This window comes from Coregonus lavaretus (assembly GCF_964263955.1).
Source record: "Coregonus lavaretus genome assembly, chromosome: 8".
Lineage (NCBI taxonomy): Eukaryota > Metazoa > Chordata > Actinopteri > Salmoniformes > Salmonidae > Coregonus > Coregonus lavaretus.
In genome coordinates this window covers 7,795,991-7,818,415 of record NC_139995.1, presented here as the reverse complement: position 1 = coordinate 7,818,415, position 22,425 = coordinate 7,795,991, and the positions used below count along the sequence as shown (strand labels likewise).

The 22,425-nt window shown below is 44.6% G+C and overlaps 1 protein-coding gene across 1 annotated transcript in view; it reads left to right on the top strand.

The window, feature by feature from the left end:
- The window catches only part of LOC311134194 (adenosine receptor A1-like), a 28,230-nt gene extending 7,622 nt beyond the window's left edge, over positions 1 to 20,608 (top strand). The window contains exons 2-3 of the mRNA XM_084167805.1: positions 16,068 to 16,362; positions 17,588 to 20,608. Coding sequence (XP_084023931.1) covers positions 16,068 to 16,362; positions 17,588 to 17,965 — 673 coding nt within the window. The 3' untranslated portion in view covers positions 17,966 to 20,608. The remainder of the gene's footprint in view (positions 1 to 16,067; positions 16,363 to 17,587) is intronic.
- The last annotated feature ends 1,817 nt before the right edge of the window (positions 20,609 to 22,425 follow it).

Below are 22,425 nucleotides of genomic sequence, written 5' to 3'. Positions count from 1 at the left end.
ATTTCAAGTTGGAACCTAACAATTTGAAATCGTCAAACTAACTGAGGAGGTTTCTTTGAATAACAAGGAAGATTCAATAGAGGAAAAAGTGGGGGAAAGTTGTTTTCTTAGTTGGTTCGCTGGGTTCGGGGGAGATGAAACACGTTGTGCACTTTGAACGAGCGATATCTCAGACCCTGGAATCAAGACAATTGTTTTCCAAAGCTACACTTTCACAGAGCACTGAGCATTGACCATTAGTGCACACAGGATAAGGGTTGATTACCAAATGACCAATAGTACAGAAAATATAAACTGAAAATATCTCTAAAGCTCTCATATTTCTTACAATATGTGAAAATCTATATGATAGAGATCTGCTAGAGAAAACACCCCTCCCGAGTAGCTATGCCACTAGAGATCCTGGTTCGAATCCAGGCTCTGTCGTAGCCGGCCGCGACCGGGAGACCCATGGGGCGGCGCACAATTGGCCCAGCGTCGTCCAGGGTAGGGGAGGGAATGGCCGGCAGGGATGTAGCTCAGTTGGTAGAGCATGGCGTTTGCAACGCCAGGGTTCGATTCCCACGGGGGGCCAATGTATGCACTCACTAACTGTAAGTCGCTCTGGATAAGAGCGTCTGCTAAATGACTAAAATGTAAAATGTAAATGTAATTATTGTTCACTCCAGAATACTTTGATGAACTGTCTGGTGACAGAAACATTGGTATAAGATACCCATTCAAATACATGGGCATGAAGACAGGAACCTGGATGATGAGGTGGCCTTAGATATGATATTATTTGGATGAGGAGATATTCTCTGGAAATTATAGAGCAGACAAGCGCATCAGCATATTGGTATATAGTCAGTATAGATTGTCATTTCTAAAACCACCAATAATAGGCTGCGTTATCCCTATCCAAACAACTAAAGCATTTGAGAGGCCTAAATCGTGATTTGCCTGTAAAAAGGGAGCTACAGTTAATGTACCATTCATCGACTGCAGTTACAGAGAATGCATGGTTGATCCATGTGATCATTGTGGTTGGTTGGCTGATCTGAATATGTCTCAGGCTGCCACCCTGCCCGGGCCTCTGAATCTGGCATAGGGTGCGTACCAATGGGCAACCTGTTCCTTATGGGCTCGAGTCAAAAGTAATACACTATATAGGGAATAGGGTGCCATTTGAGACGCAACTCAAAGTTGATAGTGAAAGGATGCAATTAGTCAACAAAAGTTACCAGACTGTTCTCTGCGAATGACTGCAACGTTGACTTACTGGACACTTAGTGTACACTTAACATTCACCCATTTTGAATGTTTTATTGTTTTTGGGTATCTCTGAGCGATGTTCTATCGATTCCCAGGGTCATTTCATGTTTTCATGTGTATCTGCGCTCTTGCCGTTCACGCAGGCATAAATGCAGCTGGTATGACGTAGCATTGTGATAAAGCTGCTATCACTACACTGGAAGTTAATAGGAAGATAACCTTTAGAATAATGATGAGTGAGAAAGTTACAGATGCACAGATATCCTACCCCCCCCCCCCCCCCCCCCCCCCCAAAATGCTAACCTCCCCTGTTATTGTAATGGTGAGAGGTTAGCATGTCTTGGGGGTATGATATCTGTGTGTCTAATTTTGTCACTCATCATTATTCATGATTCATTCAGAACTATCCGTAATCATGGTAGCATCCACATTAACGTAGAAGTATTTAGAAACATATTCTATTCTTATTTACAATAAAAGTGACTCCAAAATGTCACAATACATTATTTGCCATTCATTTCTATTGGGCAGAAAATAATCTGAAACACAACCAAAACAAACAGCAAATGCATCCAACAAGTTTGTAGAGTCAAAAGCTTGATGTAAAGTGCTGGAGTACAGAGCCAAAACAACAACAAAATTGTCACTGTCCCAATACTTTTGGAGCTCACTATACAGTGCATTCTGAAAATATTCAGACCCATTGACTTGTTCCACATTTTGTTACGTTACAGCCTTATTCTAAAATTGATTAAATAGTTTTTTCCCCTCATCAGTCTACACACAATACCCCATAATGACAAAGCAAACACAAGTTTTTAGAAATTGTTGCAAATCTATAAAACTGAAATATTACATTTACATAAGTATTCAGACCCTTTACTCAGTACTTTGTTGAAGCACCTTTGGCAGCGATTACAGCCTTGAGTCTTCTTGGGTGTGAGGCTACAAGCTTGGTACACCTGTATTTGGGGACTTTCTCCCATTCTTCTCTGCAGAGCCTCTCAAGCTCTGTCAGGTTGGATGGGGAGTGTCCTTGACCAAGGCCCTTCTCCCCCGATTGCTCTGTTTGGCCGGGCGGCCAGCTCTAGAAAGAGTCTTGGTGGTTCCAAACTTCTTCCATTTAAGAATGATGGAGGCCACTGTGTTCTTGGGGACCTTCAATGCTGCAGACATTTTTTGGTACCCTTCCCCAGATCTGTGCCCGACACAATCCTGTCCCAGGATCTACGGACAATTCCTTCGATCTCATGGCTTGGTCTTTGCACTTACATGCACTGTCAACTGTGGGACCTTATATAGACAGGTGTGTGCCTTTCCAAATCATGTCCAATCAAATAAATGTATCACAGGTGGACTCCAATAAAGTTGTAGAAACATCTCAAGGATGATCAATGGAAACACAATTTCGAGTTTCATAGCAAAGGTTCTGAATACTTATGTAAATAAGGTATTTCTGTTTTTAACTTGTAATAAAAACCTGTTTTCGCTTTGTCATTATGGGGTATTGTGTGTAAATTGATGAGGACAGTTTTCATTTAATCTATTTTAGAATAAGGCTGTAACGTAACAAAATGTAGAAAAAGTATATATACACTGAGTGTACAAAACATTATGAACACCTGCTCTTTCCATGACATAGACTGACCAGGTGAATCCAGGTGAAAGCTAATATCCCTTATTGATGTCACTTGTTTAATCCACTTCAATCAGTGTAGATGAAGGGGAGGAGACAGGTTAAATAATGATTTTTAAGCATTGAGACAATTGAGACATGGATTGTGTGTGTGTGCCATTCAGAGGGTGAATGGGCAAAACGAAATGTTTAAGTGCCTTTGAACGGGGTATGGTGGTAAAGTGCCAAGCGTACTGGTTTTTGTCAAGAACTGCAACTCTGCTGGGTTTTGTAGTTGGTGGAAATTCAAATCCATTATTATATAGAAATTATGTTGAATAATAATAAACTACATTTATCAATCTGACTCCATTATCATGTTAACACTATAGGCCAATAATCGTATTCAGAGGGTATAGCCAAGGTTGCGTCACCACTCGGAATACTATAAGATGCATGTGTCTAGGTTTACCGTTATGCAATTATTAAGAGGCTGAGGAACAAGGAGCTAATATCTTGTAATCGATGTCTTAGCATACAATTATTGAGTTAACCTTAGCTCAGAGATGCACAGTTAGAGACCAAGCATATATGCTGTGTATTGTGAATAACATTTACCATTAGACATTTCACCAAATAATAATTATAGCAATATTACTCAGAAATATGGACTACGGTTCATATCCATTTAAAAGTAATCAGATGTATTACAGTTACACAATAAGAATACAATTAACAAGTGGTACACACCAGAAATCTTCAAGATAAAAAGAATACAAAATATGTAATAATTCACCACTATGACATACAAACATACATCAGGAGATTGGTAAACCAATGACTCCATGATCAAAGTTTTAACCCAGCTTTAATTCTTCCAAGAACGCCAACTCCCAGTATCTCCTATCATCTAATTAACATCACTTTTCATGGCCTAAAACATTAAAACGAAGGCATGAAAACAACACACAAATTATTGGATCTAATCACCACACCTCAACACTGTATGATAAGAGCACACCCCTGTGTTGCTCCTCTTTCAACTATCCGCCGTCCGACGAACAGAACAACACAGTTTCTCAGTAACAATAAATAGCACTTACAGTACAAGAAACATATCAAAATTCATAGCTCTTTATGAACTCTTGAAACAATTCAAACATGACAATTTAATTCACACAGTAACATTTAATCGATTCGAGTTTCATCAGTCTTCACACCTCTCCTGGCTTCAGTGACCCCAGGGCTACTGTGGGAATTGTTGGCTGCTTTTCCTTCACTCTGCGGTCCAACTCATTCCAAACCATCTTAATTGGGTTGAGATCGGGTGATTGTGGAGGCCAGCTCATCTGATGCAGCACTCCATCGCTCTCCTTCTTGGTCAAATAGCCCTTACACAGCCTGGAGGTGTGTTTTGGGTCATTGTCCTGTTGAAAAACAACTGATAGTCCCACTAAGCGCAGACCAGATGGGATGGCGTATCGCTGCAGAATGCTGTGGTAGCCATGCTGGTTAAGTGTGCTTTGAATAAATCACATACAGTGTCACCAGCAAAGCACCCCCACACCATCACACCTCTTCCTCCATGATTCATGGTGGGAAGCACACATGCAGAGATTCTCTGTTCACCTACTCTGCGTCTCACAAAGACACAGCAGTTGGAACCAAAAATTTGGACATCAGACCAAAGGACAGATTTCCACCGGTCTAATGTCCATTGCTCGTGTTTCTTGGCCAAAGCAAGTCTCTTCTTCTTATTGGTGTCCTTTAGTAGTGGTTTCTTTGCAGCAATTCGACCATGAAGGCCTGATTCACTCAGTCTCCTCTGAACAGTTGATGTTGAGATGTGTCTGTTACTTGAACTTTGTGAAAAATGTATTTGGGCTGCAATCTGAGGTGCAGTTAACTCTAATTAACTTATCGTCTGCAGCAGCGGTAATTCTGGTCTTCCTTTCCTGTGGCGATCCTCATGAGAGCCTGTTTCATCATCATCAGTTTTCATCATCATAGCGCTTTATGGTTTTTGCGACTGCACTTGAAGAAACTTTCAAAGTTCTTGACATTTTCCGGATTGACTGACCTTCATGTCTTAAAGTAATGATGGACTGTCATTCCTCTTTGCTTATTTGAGCTGTTCTTGCCTTAATATGGACTTGGTCTTTTAACAAATAGGGCTATCTTCTGTATACCACCCCTACCTTGTCACAACACAACTGATTGGCTCAAACGCATTAAGAAGGAAATAAATTCCACAAATTAACTTTTACCAAGGCACACCTGTTAATTGAAATACATTCCAGGTGACTACCTCATGAAGCTGGTTGAGAGAATGCCAAGAGTGTGCAAAGCTGTCATCAAGGCAAAGGGTGTCTACTTTGAAGAAAATAAAATAACATATTTTTTGATTTGTTTAACACTTTTTTGGTTACTACATGATTCCATATGTGTTATTTCATAGTTTTGATGTCTTCACTATTATTCTATATTGTAGAAAATAGTTCAAATAAAGAAAAACCCTAGAATGAATAGGTGTGTCCAAACTTTTGACTGGTTTAATTGAACAGTGAGAGACAGAATAACAACAAAAAAATCCAGAAAAACGCATGTCAAAATGTTATAAATTGATTTGCATTTTAATGAGGGAAATAAGTATTTGAACCCCTCTCAATCAGAAAGATTTCTGGCTCCCAGGTGTCTTTTATACAGGTAACGAGCTGAGATTAGGAGCACACTCTTAAAGGGAGTGCTCCCAATCTCAGCTTGTTGCCTGTATAAAAGACACCTGTCCACAGAAGCAATCAATCAATCAGATTCCAAACTATCCACCATGGACTAGACCAAAGAGCTCTCCAAGGATGTCAGGGACAAGATTGTAGACCTACACAAGGCTGGAATGGGCTACAAGACCATCGGCAGCAGCTTGGTGAGAAGGTGACAACAGTTGGTGCGATTATTCGCAAATGGAAGAAACACAAAAGAACTGTCAATCTCCCTCGGCCTGGGGCTCCATGCAAGATCTCACCTCGTGGAGTTGCAATGATGTGAGAACGGTGAGGAATCAACCCAGAACTACACGGGAGGATCTTGTCAATGATCTCAAGGCAGCAGGGACCATAGTCACCAAGAAAACAATTGGTAACACACTACGCCGTGAAGGACTGAAATCCTGCAGTGCCCGCAAGGTCCCCCTGCTCAAGAAAGCACATATACAGGGCCGTCTGAAGTTTGCCAATGAACATCTGAATGATTCAGAGGAGAACTGGGTGAAAGTGTTGTGGTCAGATGAGACCAAAATCGAGCTCCTTGGCATCAACTCAACTCGCCGTGTTTAGAGGAGGAGGAATGCTGCCTATGACCCCAAGAACACCATCCCCACCGACAAACATGGAGGTGGAAACATTATGCTTTTAATATGCCATTTAGCAGACGCTTTTATCCAAGGGGTGTTTTTCTGCTAAGGGGACAGGACAACTTCACCGCACTGAAGGGAAGATGGACGGGGCCATGTACCGTCAAATCTTGGGTGAGAACCTCCTTCCCTCAGCCAGGGCATTGAAAATGGGTCGTGGATGGGTATTCCAGCATGACAATCACCCAAAACACACGGCCAAGGCAACAAAGGAGTGGCTCAAGAAGAAGCACATTAAGGTCCTGGAGTGGCCTAGCCAGTCTCCAGACCTTAATCCCATAGAAAATCTGTGGAGGGAGCTGAAGGTTCGAGTTGCCAAACGTCAGCCTCGAAACCTTAATGACTTGGAGAAGATCTGCAAAGAGGTGTGGAACAAAATCCCTCCTGAGATGTGTGCAAACCTGGTGGCCAACTACAAGTAGCGTCTGACCTCTGTGATTGCCAACAAGGGTTTTGTCACCAAGTACTAAGTCATGTTTTGCAGAGGGGTCAAATATTTATTTCCTTCATTAAAATGCAAATCAATTTATAACATTTTTGACATGCATTTTTCTTGATTTTTTTGTTGTTATTCTGTCTCTCACTGTTCAAATAAACCTACCATTAAAATGATAGATTGATCATGTCTTTGTCAGTGGGCAAACGTACAAAATCAGCAGGGGATCAAATACTTTTTTCCCTCACTGTATATATATATACTACCGTTCAAAGGTTTGGGGTCACTTAGAAATGTCCTTGTTTTCAAAATATTTTTTGGTCCATTAAAATAACATCAAATTGGTCAGAAATACAGTGTAGACATTGTTAATGTTGTAAATGGCTATTGTAGCTGTAGATTTTTAATGGAATATCTACATAGGCGTACAGAGGCCCATTATTAGCAACCATCAGTTCTGTGTTCCAATGGGACGTTGTGTTTGCTAATCCAAGTTTATCATTTTAAAAGGCTAATTGATCATTAGAAAACCCTTTTGCAATTATGTTAGCACAGCTGAAAACTGTTGTGCTGATTAAAGAAACAATAAAACTGGCCTTCTTGAGACTAGTTGCGTATCTGGAGCATCAGCAATTGTGGGTTCGATTACAGGATCAAAATAGCCAGAAACAAATAACTTTCATCTGAAACTCGTCAGTCTATTCTTGTTCTGAGAAATGAAGGCTATTCCATGCGAGACATTGCCAAGAAACTGAAGATCTCGTACAACGCTGTGTACTACTCCCTTCACAGAACAGCGCAAACTTGCTCTAACCAGAATAGAAAGAGGAGTGGGAGGCCCCGGTGCACAACTGAGCAAGAGGACAAATACGTTAGAGTGTTTAGTTTGAGAAACAGACGCCTCACAGGTCCTCAACTGGCAGCTTCATTAAATAGTACCCGCAAAACACCAGTCTCAACGTCAACAGTGAAGAGGCGACTCCGGGATGCTGACCTTCTAGGCAGAGTTGCAAAGTAAAAGCCATATCTCAGACTGGCCAATAAAAATAAAATATTAAGATGGGCAAATGAACACAGACACAGGACAGAGGAAGATTGGAAAAAAAGTGTTATGGCCAGACGAATCGAAGTTTGAGGTGTTCGGATCACAAAGAAGAACATTTGTGAGACGCAGACCAAATGAAAAGATGCTGGAGGAGTGCTTGATGCCATCTGTCAAGCATGGTGGAGGCAATGTGATGGTCTGGGGGTGCTTTGGTAGTGGTAAAGTGGGAGATTTGTACAGGGTAAAAGGGATCTTGAAGAAGGAAGGCTTCATTCCATTTTGCAACGCCATGCCATACCCTGTGGACGGCGCTTGATTGGAGTCAATTTCCTCCTACAACAGGACAATGACCCAAAGCACAGCTCCAAACTATGCAAGAACTATTTAGGGAAGAAGCAGTCAGCTGGTATTCTGTCTATAATGGAGAGGCCAGCACAGTCACCAGATCTCAATTTGAGCTGTTGTGGGAGCAGCTTGACCGTATGGTATGTAAGAAGTGCCCATCAAGCCAATCCAACTTGTGGGAGGTGCTTCATGAAGCATGGGGTGAAATCTCTTCATATTACCTCAACAAATTGACAACTAGAATGCCAAAGGTCTGCAAGGCTGTAATTGCTGCAAATGGAGGATTCTTTGACGAAAGGACACAATTATTATTTTAATTAAAAATCATTATTTCTAACCTTGTCAATGACTACATTTCCTATTCATTTTGCTATATTTCCTATTCAAACTAATTTCATGTATGTTTTCATTGAAAACAAGGACATTTCTAAGTGACCCCAAACTTTTGAACGGTAGTGTATATATACACAATTTCAAAGATTTTACTGAGTTACAGTTCATATAAGGAAATCAGTCAATTGAAATAAATAAATTAGTCCCTAATCTATGAATTTCACATGACTGGGAATAAAGATACCTATCTGCTGGTCACAGATACCTTTAAAAAATGTTAGGGCCGTGGATCAGAAAACCAGTCAGTATCTGGTGTGACCACCATTTGCCTCATGCAGCGAGACACATCTCCTTCACATAGAGTTGTTCAGGCTGTTGATTGTGGCCTGTGGAATGTTGTCCCACTCCTCTTCAATGGCTTTGCGAAGTTGCTGGATATTGGCAAGAACTGGAACACGCTGTCGTACACGTCGATCCAGAGCAATCATTTACATTACATTTACGTCATTTAGCAGACGCTCTTATCCAGAGCGACTTACAAATAGGTGCATTCACCTTATAGCCAGTGGGATAACCACTTTACAATTTTTTTATATTTTATATATATATATATTTTTTTATTTTTTATTATTATTATTATTATTATTATTATTATTATTATTATTATTATTATTATTATTTATTTATGTATTTTTTTTTGGGGGGGGGGGGGGGGTAGAAGGATTACTTTATCCTATCCCAGGTATTCCTTAAAGAGGTGGGGTTTCAAATGTCTCCGGAAGGTGGTGAGTGACTCCGCTGTCCTGGCATCGTGAGGGAGCTTGTTCCACCATTGGGGTGCCAGAGCAGCGAACAGTTTTGACTGGGCTGAGCGGCAATCAAAACATGCTCAATGGGTGACATGTCTGGTGAGTATGGAGGCCATGGAAGAACTGGGACATTTTCAGCTTCCAGGAATTGTGTACATATCCTTGCGACATGGGGCCGTGCATTATCATGCTGAAACATGAGGTGATGGCGGTGGATGAATGGCACGAGAATGGGCCTCGGGATCTTGTCACGGTATCTCTGTACATTCAAATTGCCATCAATAAAATGCAATTGTGTTCGTTGTCCGTAGATTATGCCTGCCCATACCATAACCCCACCGCCACCGTGGGGCACTCTGTTCTCAATGTTGACATCAGCAAACCGCTCACCCACACGACACCGCACACACTCTCTGCCATCTGCCCGGTACAGTTGAAACTGGGATTCATCCATGAAGAGCACACTTCTCCAGCATGCCAGTGGCCATCGAAGGTGAGCATTTGTCCACTGAAGTTGGTTATGACGCCGATCAGCAGTCAGGTCAAGACCTTGGTGAGGACGACGAGCACGCAAATGAGCTTCCCTGGGATGGTTTCTGACAGGTTGTGCAGAAATTCTTCAGTTGTGCAAACCCACAGTTTCATCAGCTGTCCGGGTGGCTGGTCTCAGACGATCCCGCAGGTGAAGAAGCTGGATGTGGGGGTCCTGGGCTTGCTTTGTTACACGTGGTTTGCGGTTATGAGGCCGGATGGACGTACTGCCAAATTCTCTAAAACAACATTGGAGGTTTATGGACATTCCTACAGTCAGCATGCCAATTGCACTCTCCCTCAAAACTTGAGACATCAGTGACAAAACGGCACATTTTTGAGTAGCCTTTTATTGTCCCCAGCACAAGACGCACCTGTGTAATGATCATGCTGTTTAATCAGCTTCTTGTTATACCACACCTGTCAGGTGGATGGATTATCTTGGCAAAAGAGAAATGCTCACTAACAGGGATGTAAACCAATTTGTGCACAGAATTTTAGAGAAATAAGCTTTTTGTGTCTATGGAAAATTTCTGGGATCTTTCATTTCAACTCATGAAACATGGGACCAACACTTTACATGTTGCGTTTATATTTTTGTTCAGTGTATATATGTTGTTTATTTGTATGTGTTGGGCTTTAGCTGAGATTATTCTTTAGAGTCAAGTATATTTGTCCAGGCCTCAATTGTTCCTTGACTAGCACCATTCATTCTCACTGTCGATAATTCTAATAGTAACCATATCCACTGGCGGATTGGGAGAGAGTGGGGTGATTGCCATCTAAGAGCCAACATGTTTTTTGCGCCAGTGCTGCCTGTCAGTAGTAGTCGTCTCTCTGATTGATTGAGAGATTCAAGGAGCTATCATAGTTAAGTAACATAGCAGATGCAATGCATTGAATATTTACAATAATGTACTTCAAAATGAATTTAGTAACTTTGCCCCAGAAGCAATTAACTGCAGGGCACTCCCACATCATATGAAGGAATGTGCCTACCTGATTTAGGGGACACAGTGAGGAGTTGGGGACAATTTCATCCTAAAACATTTCCTTGGTGTTAAATACAGTCTGTGAACAAACTTAAAATGTATAAGTTGATGGTTCGGATAACGGATGCCTAGGTCATATTTTTCCATATTCTGTTTCACTTAAAGGGTTGTTCAGATTCATTTAGATCTGTGGATCATATTTGTTTAATGGCTAGCTCAGAATATGAGCTTTCCAAAAGTTGTTTATATATTATAGAGATCAGTCCTTTCGGGAGCCCAGATAATGTATTTATAAATCTCTTCATCGGCTGGTTTGGTAGTTGGGTTTCCCAAGGGACTCTATAGGCCAGCATAGCTAACCTTAGTTGTAAATATAGAAAAAAGGAGTTGCCTGGTAATGTGTATGTGTCATTCAAATCTTGGAATGTTCCCATGATATCGGCAAGGGTACGGATTCCACATTTGGACCATTGGGGGAATGCAAAAGGCTGCCCTCCAGATCGCACATAATTATTCTGAAATATTGGAGTATGGGCATGCCATTTTGATTCCCAGTTACATTGTTTTTCAATTTCAATAATAGGACCAAAGCATAGTTTACATTGTTTAAGGGATATATCAGTGAAGACCACCTCTCCCAGGGCAATAGGAGACACCATATTTCTCTCCATACTCAGCCAGGGGGCGGAAGAATCATGTCTAAACCAATTTAGGATGGGACGAAATGCTAGTGCCTGGAAATACAATTTAAAGTTTGGTACGGATAGTCCTCCTACGTCTTTCCCTTTTTGCAAGTTTGTTAATTTTATCCGGACTCGCATACTTTGCCATGTACATTTTGAGGCCGACGTTATTCCTTATTCAGTATGTCAGAGAGCCATGATTGTTCTACATAGCATTTTCTATCTGAACGTTTCAAAACGTTGCATACTGCTGAACGCGCTAATGAGGTAACATTACTGAAGAAGGTGTAGCCTAAACAAATGGTTAATGGTCCGGTCCGCATGTAGCCTAGTTTTAGAACGGTCCGCTATATACTTTATGAATGTAAAATGCGGCCTGCCAATGCACGATAGAGAGAAAAAACATAGCTCTGGTGTTATGGGTCATGTCTTTTGAACGGTAGCCATGCTAGCCTGGCTAGAATCAAGCCGTTTTCTCTGAGGAAAAGAGGAAGACTTGGCTACCTTGGCTACAGAACCTGTATATGAAATGTAGTGGGAAAACTGGGAGGGTTGAGCGAGACTACAAATTCAAAGAGACTACTTTTCTATAGGCTACTCAATGGAGAGAAAAACATAGGCAAACTGTTGTTTAACGATTAAACTCAATGTTGCTTTTGTTTTTATTGTTGTTACTGATTGTCCTGCTGACAATCTTGATTATTATTATTTTAATGATGTTAATATTGTAAATTAATTACTTAATTTCCAAAGTACTCTTTGGCAATATGTACATTGTTACGTCATGCCAACAAAGCAATTGAATAGAGACTGTCACGATCGTCAAAAGGAGGAGACCAAAGCGCAGCGTGTTGAGCGAACATCGTAGACTTTATTATAAAGAAAACCACGATCAAAACAACAAACCAAATAAGACGAAAGTGAAGTTCAATACTGATAATGACTAACAGCAACAAGGAAACAAAAACCCACAAAACCAAGGTGAAACCACACAGTATAAATATGGCTCCCAATCAGAGATAACGAGCCGACAGCTGACACTCGTTACCTCCGATTGGGAGTCATATGACTAAATCAACATCAAAACCAAACATAGAAATGAAACAACTAGATCCCACATAGAACTACACCCAAACGAAAATGACAACCCTGGCTCACTACTAAGAGTCCCGGAGCCAGAACGTCACAGTACCCCCCCCTAAAGGCGCGGACTGCGACCGCGCCTCACAACCCCACAATAGGGGAGGGCTGGGTGGGTGTTGCTCCCCGGAGGCGGTTCCGGCTCCGGGCTTGACCACCACCCCACTATAGTTACTACCCGCTTTCTTAACCTCCTCCCAATGACCACCCTCCACCTAAACCCACCTGGATTAAGGGGCAGCACCGGACTAAGAGGCAGCACCAGGCTGAGGAACAGCACCGGACTAAGGGGCAGCACTGGACTAAGGGGCAGCACTGGACTAAGGGGCAGCACCTGACTAAATGGCGGATCCTGGCTGGCTGGCTCTGGCGGATCCTGGCTGGACGGCTCTGGCTGCTCATGGCTGGCTGACGGATCCGGCTGCTCATGGCTGGCTGACGGATCTGGCTGCTCATGGCAGGCGGAAGGCTCTGGCTGATCCCGTCTGGCGGAAGGCTCTGGCTGATCCCGTCTGGCGGAAGGCTCTGGCTGATCCGGTCTGACGGAAGGCTCTGGCTGCTCCTGTCTGGCGGAAGGCTCTGGCTGATCCTGTCTGGCGGAAGGCTCTGGCTGATCCTGTCTGGCGGAAGGCTCTGGCTGATCCTGTCTGGCGGAAGGCTCTGGCTGATCCTGTCTGGCGGAGAGCTCTAGCGGCTCCGGTCTGGCGGACGGCTCTGAAGGCTCATGGCAGACGGGCGGCTTTGCAGGCTCAGTACAGACGGGCAGTTCAGACGGCGTTGGGCAGACGGACAGTTCAGACGGCGTTGGGCAGACGGGCAGTTCAGGCGCCGTTGGGCAGACGGGCAGTTCAGGCCCCGTTGGGCAGACGGCAGACTCTGGCCGTCTGAGGCGCACCGTAGGCCTGGTGCGTGGTGCCGGAACTGGAGGTACCGGGCTGAGGACACGCATCTCAGGGCTAGTGCGGGGAGAAGCAACAGGGCATGCTTGGCCCTGGGGACGCACCGTAGGCCTGATGCGTGGTGCCGGAACTGGAGGTACCGGGCTGAGGACACGCATCTCAGGGCTAGTGCGGGGAGAAGCAACAGGGCATGCTTGGCCCTGGGGACGCACCGTAGGCCTGATGCGTGGTGCCGGAACTGGAGGTACCGGGCTGAGGACACGCATCTCAGGGCTAGTGCGGGAAGCAGCAACAGGGCATGCTTGGCCCTGGGGACGCACATAAGGCCTAGTGCGGAGAGCAGCAACAGGGCATGCTGGACCCTGGGGACGCACATAAGGCCTAGTGCGGAGAGCAGGAACAGGCCGGGCTGGGCTGGCGACGCGCACCGTATCTCTGGTGCGAGAGGCCGGAACAGGCCGGGCCGGGCTGGCGAAGCGCACCGTATCCCTGGTGCGTGGAGTAGGAACAGGCCGGGCTGGGCTGGCGACGCGCACCGTATCCCTGGTGCGAGTGGCCGGAACAGGCCGGGCCGGGCTGGCGAAGCGCACCGTATCCCTGGTGCGTGGAGTAGGAACAGGCCGGGCTGAGCTGGCGACGCGCACCGTATCCCTGGTGCGAGTGGCCGGAACAGGCCGGGCCGGGCTGGCGAAGCGCACCCTATCCCTGGTGCGTGGAGCAGGAACAGGCCGGGCTGGGTTGGCGACGCGCACCGCAGGCTTCGTACGAGGCTCAGGAACAGGCCGGGCTGGGCTGGCGACGCGCACCGTACACTTGGTGCGAGGGGCCGGAACAGGCCGTACCGTACTGGGGACACACACTACTGGCTGTACCTCGGGATTAGGAACGGGCCGGACCGGACTGGTTACACACCCCAGTACCTCTCGCCGTGCCTCTACACCTTCCTTCCCTGCTTTTCCCAGTAGCCCCCTTAACCTGGTAGCCTCCTGAATCCGTCCCTTCTCTGCCTCCGTCAGCCCCCTTAACCTGGTAGCCTTCTGAATCTGCCTTGTGGCAGCCTCCTGCTGCTCAGTCGCCCAAGCCATGTGCCCCCCCCCAAAAACTTTTTGGGGTTGCCTCTCGTCCTTCCGACGATGGCCCTGCCGATGCCGTTGCTCCTCTCGCCGTCGCCTCTCCACCGTCTCGTTCCATGGTCGGCGATCCATACCATCCAGGATCTCCTCCCAAGTCCAGGACCCTTTACCGTCCAACAGTTCCTCCCATGTCCAGACCCTTTGCTCCTGGACGCGCTGCTTGGTCCTTTTATGGTGGGTTTTTCTGTCACGATCGTCAAAAGGAGGAGACCAAAGCGCAGCGTGTTGAGCGAACATCGTAGACTTTATTATAAAGAAAACCACGATCAAAACAACAAACCAAATAAGACGAAAGTGAAGTTCAATACTGATAATGACTAACAGCAACAAGGAAACAAAAACCCACAAAACCAAGGTGAAACCACACAGTATAAATATGGCTCCCAATCAGAGATAACGAGCCGACAGCTGACACTCGTTACCTCCGATTGGGAGTCATATGACTAAATCAACATCAAAACCAAACATAGAAATGAAACAACTAGATCCCACATAGAACTACACCCAAACGAAAATGACAACCCTGGCTCACTACTAAGTGTCCCGGAGCCAGAACGTCACAGAGACAAAGAGAGAGAGAGAGAGAGAGAGAGAGAGAGAGAGAGAGAGAGAGAGAGAGAGAGAGAGAGAGAGAGAGAGAGAGAGAGAGAGAGAGAATTTGTGGGTACATTTAGGTGTCTCTTGAGATTATTTACTCATCGTCTGAGGGTGAGTTCTACTTTCACGCCTCAGTAGAGCAGCTCCTTCAGCAGACACACACTCACCTAAAATGAATAGTCCACGGCCTTACCTCATCTCCTCTGGTGTGTGTGCAGAACAAATCAGTTCACTCCTCTTGTATAGTTATTCAGCTATGACTTTCAAAAGGAGGAAATCACAGATTTGTATTACAAACTTCAATGTAATTCAGAAGTATGACAGGGTAGTAGACAGTCTAGTACTATACCATGGATTGCAAAACACGGTGTATACAAGTCAATCACAGACGTGATTTTCAGAATATAAGTCAGCCAGCCAAGATGTTGAGCATGTTGGGTTTACTTTATCATGGGTGTGTTCATTGAATGACAAAACCACATTTGTGACAAGTTGCAGATGTTGGCTTGTTCCAAAAACAATTTGTAGTGCAGGACACAAATGTCTTCTATTGATTCAAAGTCAAGAAAGAAAGCAGTTGGAAGCATATTTACATCTTAGTCATTTAGCAGACACTCTTATCCAGAGCAACACTACAGTTAGTGAGTGCATACATTTTTTCTCCTGTGGGAATCGAACCCACAACCCTGGCGTTGCAAGCGCCATGCTCTACCAACTGAGCTACACGGGACCACATATAAACAGGGAACACAGAAAAGTATGCACTAAATCTCCAACAATTGTTGCTCCATACACACACGCACACACACCAAACCAGTATACTTTAACCCCTCATTCTTGTCTTAGCTACAAGCATGTGGTGACACGGCGGCGCGCAGGCACGGCGGTGGTGGTGTGCTGGATGGTTGCCATAGTGGTTGGCCTGACACCCATGCTGGGCTGGAACAACCTGCTGAGTCTCCGTGACAACGACTCCCTGGTGACCCATGACCTCTTAGTGATGTGTCGGTTTGAGAACGTCATCAGCATGGACTACATGGTCTACTTCAACTTCTTCGGCTGGGTGCTGCCTCCCCTCGTCCTCATGCTGCTAATCTACGCTGAGATCTTCTACAAGATACACCACCAGCTCAACAAGAAGGTAGCACACGTTCTAGAAAGTACCTGTCTTGAGAATCAGATGACTAGAACAGAGTAACCCTACCTTCTTTACCATGAGCTATGTGCATTGTCTCTACTGTATGTGCAAGTATGATCTATGCTGAGGTATTATATGATCCAATGCCAGCTCAGTAAGAACATTAGCCTGATCTAGTTTTACCAGTGTCTTGCCAAGGTTAGCTTGAGCTAGTCTTTCCAATGTCTTGCCAAGGTTAGCTTGAGCTAGTCTTTCCAATGTCTTGCCAAGGTTAGCTTGAGCTAGTCTTTCCAATGTCTTGCCAAGGTTAGCTTGAGCTAGTCTTTCCAATGTCTTGCCAAGGTTAGCTTGAGCTAGTCTTTCCAATGTCTTGCCAAGGTGAGCTTGAGCTAGTCTTTCCAATGTCTTGCCAAGGTTAGCTTGAGCTAGTCTTTCCAATGTCTTGCCAAGGTTAGCTTGAGCTAGTCTTTCCAATGTCTTGCCAAGGTTAGCTTGAGCTAGTCTTTACAATGTCTTGCCAAGGTTAGCTTGAGCTAGTCTTTCCAATGTCTTGCCAAGGTTAGCTTGAGCTAGTCTTTCCAATGTCTTGCCAAGGTTAGCTTGAGTTAGTCTTTCCAATGTCTTGCCAAGGTGAGCTTGAGCTAGTCTTTCCAATGTCTTGCCAAGGTTAGCTTGATCTAGTCTTGCCAAAGTTAGCTTGATCTTGCCAACTCCTATGGTCATTCTCACATGGCCTGACAATGATCATAGGAGTTGGCAAGACCGCACAAAAAGTTCTGGGACCAGGTTACATGAAGGTCACTGACTAGACTAGAGTAAGATGAATGGAATAGAATGAAACGGGTGCATTTGATGAGCAGAGCAGGGAGGTGGAGGGAGATAGAGAGATTGAAGGTGATGGAGGGAGATAGAGAGAGGTGGAGGGAGATAGAGGGAGGTTGAGGGAGATCGAGAGAGGTGGCGGGAGATAGAGAATGGTGGAGGGAGATAAAGAGAGGTAAAGGGGTGTTGAAATTGTCTGTCCTTTGGCGTAACAGGTCATTCCCCTCAGGGAGGATAGCTTAGACAGGCATAATGAACACCCAGGAGACGATGCTGTGCAAATCAAACACACTTAGAATAGAATAACAAAAAAATTTACAAGAGGGAACGTGTAAGTATGCATTACAGAAATGTAGAGCCTCTGAATCTAAAGTCTAAATCCTCTTCTCCCTCCCTCCTACCAAAGGTGTCGGCGAGCCACACAGACCGCAGCCATTACTACGGTAAGGAGCTGAAACTAGCCAAGTCATTGGCTCTGGTCCTCTTCCTGTTTGCCATCAGCTGGCTTCCTCTCCACATCCTCAACTGCATCACGCTGTTTTGCTGTGACACGTCCATGTCAATCATCTACATCGCCATCCTGCTCACACATGGCAATTCCGCTGTGAACCCCATTGTCTACGCATTCCGGATAAAGAAGTTCCAGAATGCGTTTCGGAAGATCTGGGAGCAGTATGTGTTGTGTAGGGACCCGATAGGCAAGCTGCCCCAGAGAGGGAGTCAGATGTGCCAGAGCGGAGTGGAGAGGAGGCTGAGGGCGAATGATGATGACAATTATGTCTGATCTGGTGATGAAGGTCAAAGGGGGCCTTGGTCATAGGGGGCACAGCTCTGTTGCATCCCGCACTTTACACTTTGTTTGTAAACCATCTGTCAACGATGGCTTTACAGTGGTGGGGTGTTGGATTGATCTTGTTGATCGTGTACATCCGCTACAAAAGGACTAAGTTATGAAAACGCTGCTGGCAGCAGAATCCAATACAGCAAAGAGTTTCTACTACAATGCAACTCAAACACGAACGCGATGGACATCCCAATGGCCCATCTAATCCCTGATTGTCTGCGAGTGGATTACAAACCCAAATGCAAACGTGGAAAACACATGGGAATCAGACTTAGAAAATGCAATAAAATGTCCCTTACCCACCACCTTGCTGATCAACCCCCAGTCACTTGGGAGAAAGCGAATGAGCTGTCAGCTAATCTGCGCTTCCAACATGAATACCGGGAGGCCTGTTTGCTGGTGTTTACTGAGACTTGGCTGGATGACAAGTGGAAGTGGAGCCGGCCGGCTTCACACTGGTCAGAGCGGACCGTGATCTGACCGTCACAGGGGTAAATCGATCCTGGTAAGAGAGAGACCCTGTACACCCGACATTGAATTGCTTTCTGTCTCACTTCGACCATACTATCTGCCCTGTGAGTTCCCCCAATTGTTTGTTACAGTTGTGTACATTCAACCAAAAGCTAATGTAACAAAGGCATCAGAGATTATTTATAATCTGTCACAGAAACTGGAATCCATCTCCCCTGATGCACCCACATTTATTTTAGGGGATTTTAACAACTGCACTTTGCACAAGGTCCTGCGCACGTACCACCAGTATGTGAAATGTCACACTAGGAAAAATAAGACTCTTGATTTGTGCTATGGGACAATACCAAATGCTTTCTCTTTCCCTGGGGACATCAGACCACAATGTTGTCTACCTCCGTCCAATCTACTGTCGGCTCCTGGAGAGGGAGAACCCTACAGTTAAAACTGTCCAGATCTGGAACGACAATAGTATCACTCGTCTCCAAGGGTGTTTTGACTGTACTAGGAGGTAGGACAAATGGAAGCATCATTACAAATGTTTGAGAGGGTTGTTGTTAAACAGGCTGATGTTTTGAAGTTGTTCAGGGGATGTAATGCACACAAAAGCCCAGGCCCAGACAAAATAAGTGGACATGTGTTGAAGCACTGTGCTGAACAATTAGCTGGTGTTTTTACAGACATTTTCCAATCCTCGCTCTACCAGCAACACATGCAAGTATTGTGGAAAAACTCAATAATTATACCCATTCCTAAAGCATCAAATCCCTCTTTGCTGAATGACTACTGTCCTGTCGCCTTGACATCCTTAGTAATGAAATGCTTTGAGAAAATTGTGAAAAGTAATATTCTCAGCACCACCCAGAAGCTCCTCGACCCGTTTCAGTTTGCCTATCAGCCCAGCAGAAGAGCTGATGATGACATTCTTACTCACCTCAACATGGTCTATATATATCTAGAGGGCGCCAAATCCCATGTCAGGGTTCTGTTTGTTGACTTTTCTTCTGCCTTCAACACAATCCAGCCTTGTATTCTGTCACAGAGACTCATAAGGTACTTCTCCTTAGATGCGGGGCTGGTTTTGTGGCTGTTGGACTTCCTGAGCCAGAGATCACAGCGGGTCAAGGTGGGTCCCCACGTGTCGGACATACACACCACCAACACAGGCTCCCCACAGGGATGTGTTTTGTTCCCACTCCTGTACATTTTGAACACTAATAGTTGTACTAGTTCCCATCCTGACAGACACCTAGTTAAGTTTGCTGATGACACTTCCTTGATCAGCCTGTTGTATGATGACGAGGAACACCATGGCCGGTCCTAAATGACTTTGTAGAGTGGTGTGACGAATCACACTTGGTCCTCAATACCAACAAGACCAAAGAGATGTGCATAGACTTCAGGAAGCGAACAACACCTACCTTTGCAACATCTATCAGAGGTCAACACATAGAGATTGTAGAGGAATACAAATATCTGGGTGTCCTCTTGGACAATACACTTCAGTGGAGTAAATGTACAAACCAGATCTACAAAAAGAGTCAACAGAGACTGTACTTTCTCAAAAAGCTGGGATCTTTTAATATTGACTGTAACACTGACTCTGTTTTACAAATCTTTCATTGAGTGTATTTAAACTTTTTGTATTGTTTGTGGGTTTGGCAATGCCACTGTCAGCCAGAAAAATATGCTGAGAAAGATTATCACCACAGCAAGCAAGGTACTTAGAGTCAAACAGACAGGCTTGGATGAGATCTTTAAGGTCAGAGCCCTCAGCAAGACTCACAAAATCATTTTAGACCCAAGCCACCCCCTGTAGCCGGACTTTGAACTACTCACCTCTTGGTGCAGGGATAGGGCGCCCCCTGGCAGGAATAACAGAACTAGACAATCATTTGTGCCAGGTGTGATATCCCTCCTAAACAGCTCAGGCTAATGTTTCTATCTACCCAGTAAAGCCAGCAGGCTAGTATATTTTTATTGGTATGTAACTGTTATGAATATTGTATTGTCAATTTGTTTTCTACTGTATTTAAACACCACTTTAAATGTGTACATGATACTGCAACAACATTTCCCCATGGGGACAATAAAGTAAGTAAGTAAGTAAGTAAGTGAAGATGTCAGGATGTGAACACTTTGGATTATTAGAGCAGAAGGATGTACATGACAATGGTTTCTCTGTTGATTTGCCTGCTGGTTAGAGAATTAAGATTGGATAAAGAGGAGGGGGACCCTAACCTCAGTTTGACCCCACACAGTGAGGGAGTTCTGTCAAGGAATGTTCCTAACTGAGGGTTGAAGTGTTAACTCACACAGGCTGAACTAATTATCCACAGGTGGCTGGGTTCTGATACTGTAACCGTGGGTGATCTGATCCCTCTACATTCTAGAATGCAGCAGAATGGCATCATTCCTATACAACACTAAGGTCCATCGACTGACAAGACAGGATGTACTGTCTGACCTGACGTAAGACAACAGAACAGAACAGACCAATGGAGTGGTCAGGTCAGCATGGTGATTAGGATTCCGAATTAGAAGGAAGGAGGAACTACTAACAATGACTTTAACCATCTCCCATCGGCTTAGGGAACGATGTTGTGTAACGGGGAAAAGGGGCATCCGGCAGGTACCGATAGGAACCTGTTGAACTATTAGCAGCACACTGTGACTGTGTCTGAAATGGCACCTTATTCCCTATATAGTGCACTACTTTTGACCAGAGCATATGCGGGCTCTGGTCCCCCAAAAAAGTAGTGCACTATACAGTGAGGGAAAAAAAGTATTTGATCCCCTGCTGATTTTGTACGTTTGCCCACTGACAAAGAAATTACCAAGTCTTAAAATACATTTAAGACTTGGAAATTATGCAATTTATGCATTTATACAATTTTAATAAATTTATTATAATAAATAGATTCCTATTAAATAGCAAAGGCGCATCTGCCCATTGTGGGCAGCCTACATGGGGTCAATATTTTAGCCCGCATTGGGCCCACATCGTACCAATGTGGGCATTTCTTCTGGGAAAATGTAGGCTTATTTCAGGCAAAGTGAGGGTTGCCCTCACCAGATATGGGCTGTCCACACTGGGCCACACTGGGCAAATGCCTTGGAGCCGATGAACAAAGGCGCATTAGCCCAATGTTGGAAGCCTATATGGGGCCATTATTTTATCCCACACTGGGCCCACATCATGCCAATGTGGGCGTTTGCTGGGAAATGTCTAAGCCTCCTATACATACAAATACATACAAATGTGGTTAGTAGAAAAGGGGGATCTGCCGGACACCTTAGTCCTTTAGCATACAGTATAGGCTTTTATTTATTTTATTTTATTTTACCCTTATTTTACCAGGTAAGTTGACTGAGAACAAATTCTCATTTACAGCAACGACCTGGGGAATAACGTAGTTACAGGGGAGAGGAGGGGGGATGAATGAGCCAATTGGAAGCTGAGGATAATTAGGTGGCCATGATGGTGTGAGGGCCAGATTAGGAATTTAGCCAGGACACCGGGGTTAACACCCCTACTCTTACAATAAGTACCATGGGATCTTTAGTGACCACAGAGAGTCAGAACACCCGTTTAACATCCCATCTGAAAGAGAGAGAGAGAGAGAGAGAGAGAGAGAGAGAGATAGAGAGAGAGAGCCCTTAAATTGAATTGAAATTGAATTGAGAGAGAGAGAGAGAGAGAGAGAGAGAGAGAGAGAGACATGTATGACCCTGTATGACCATATGCTCCCCTGACAGAACAGGGTCATGTTTATTAGGTACCAACCGCAACAAAACAGACAAACAGGGAAGGACAACCTCCAATAACAAACACTCATTTTAGTTTTCTGTTGTAAAATGTTTGAAAACGTTTTTCTATTGTGTTTCCCTAATGAGCATGACCCAGTCCTCTCTCCTGACAACAGAAT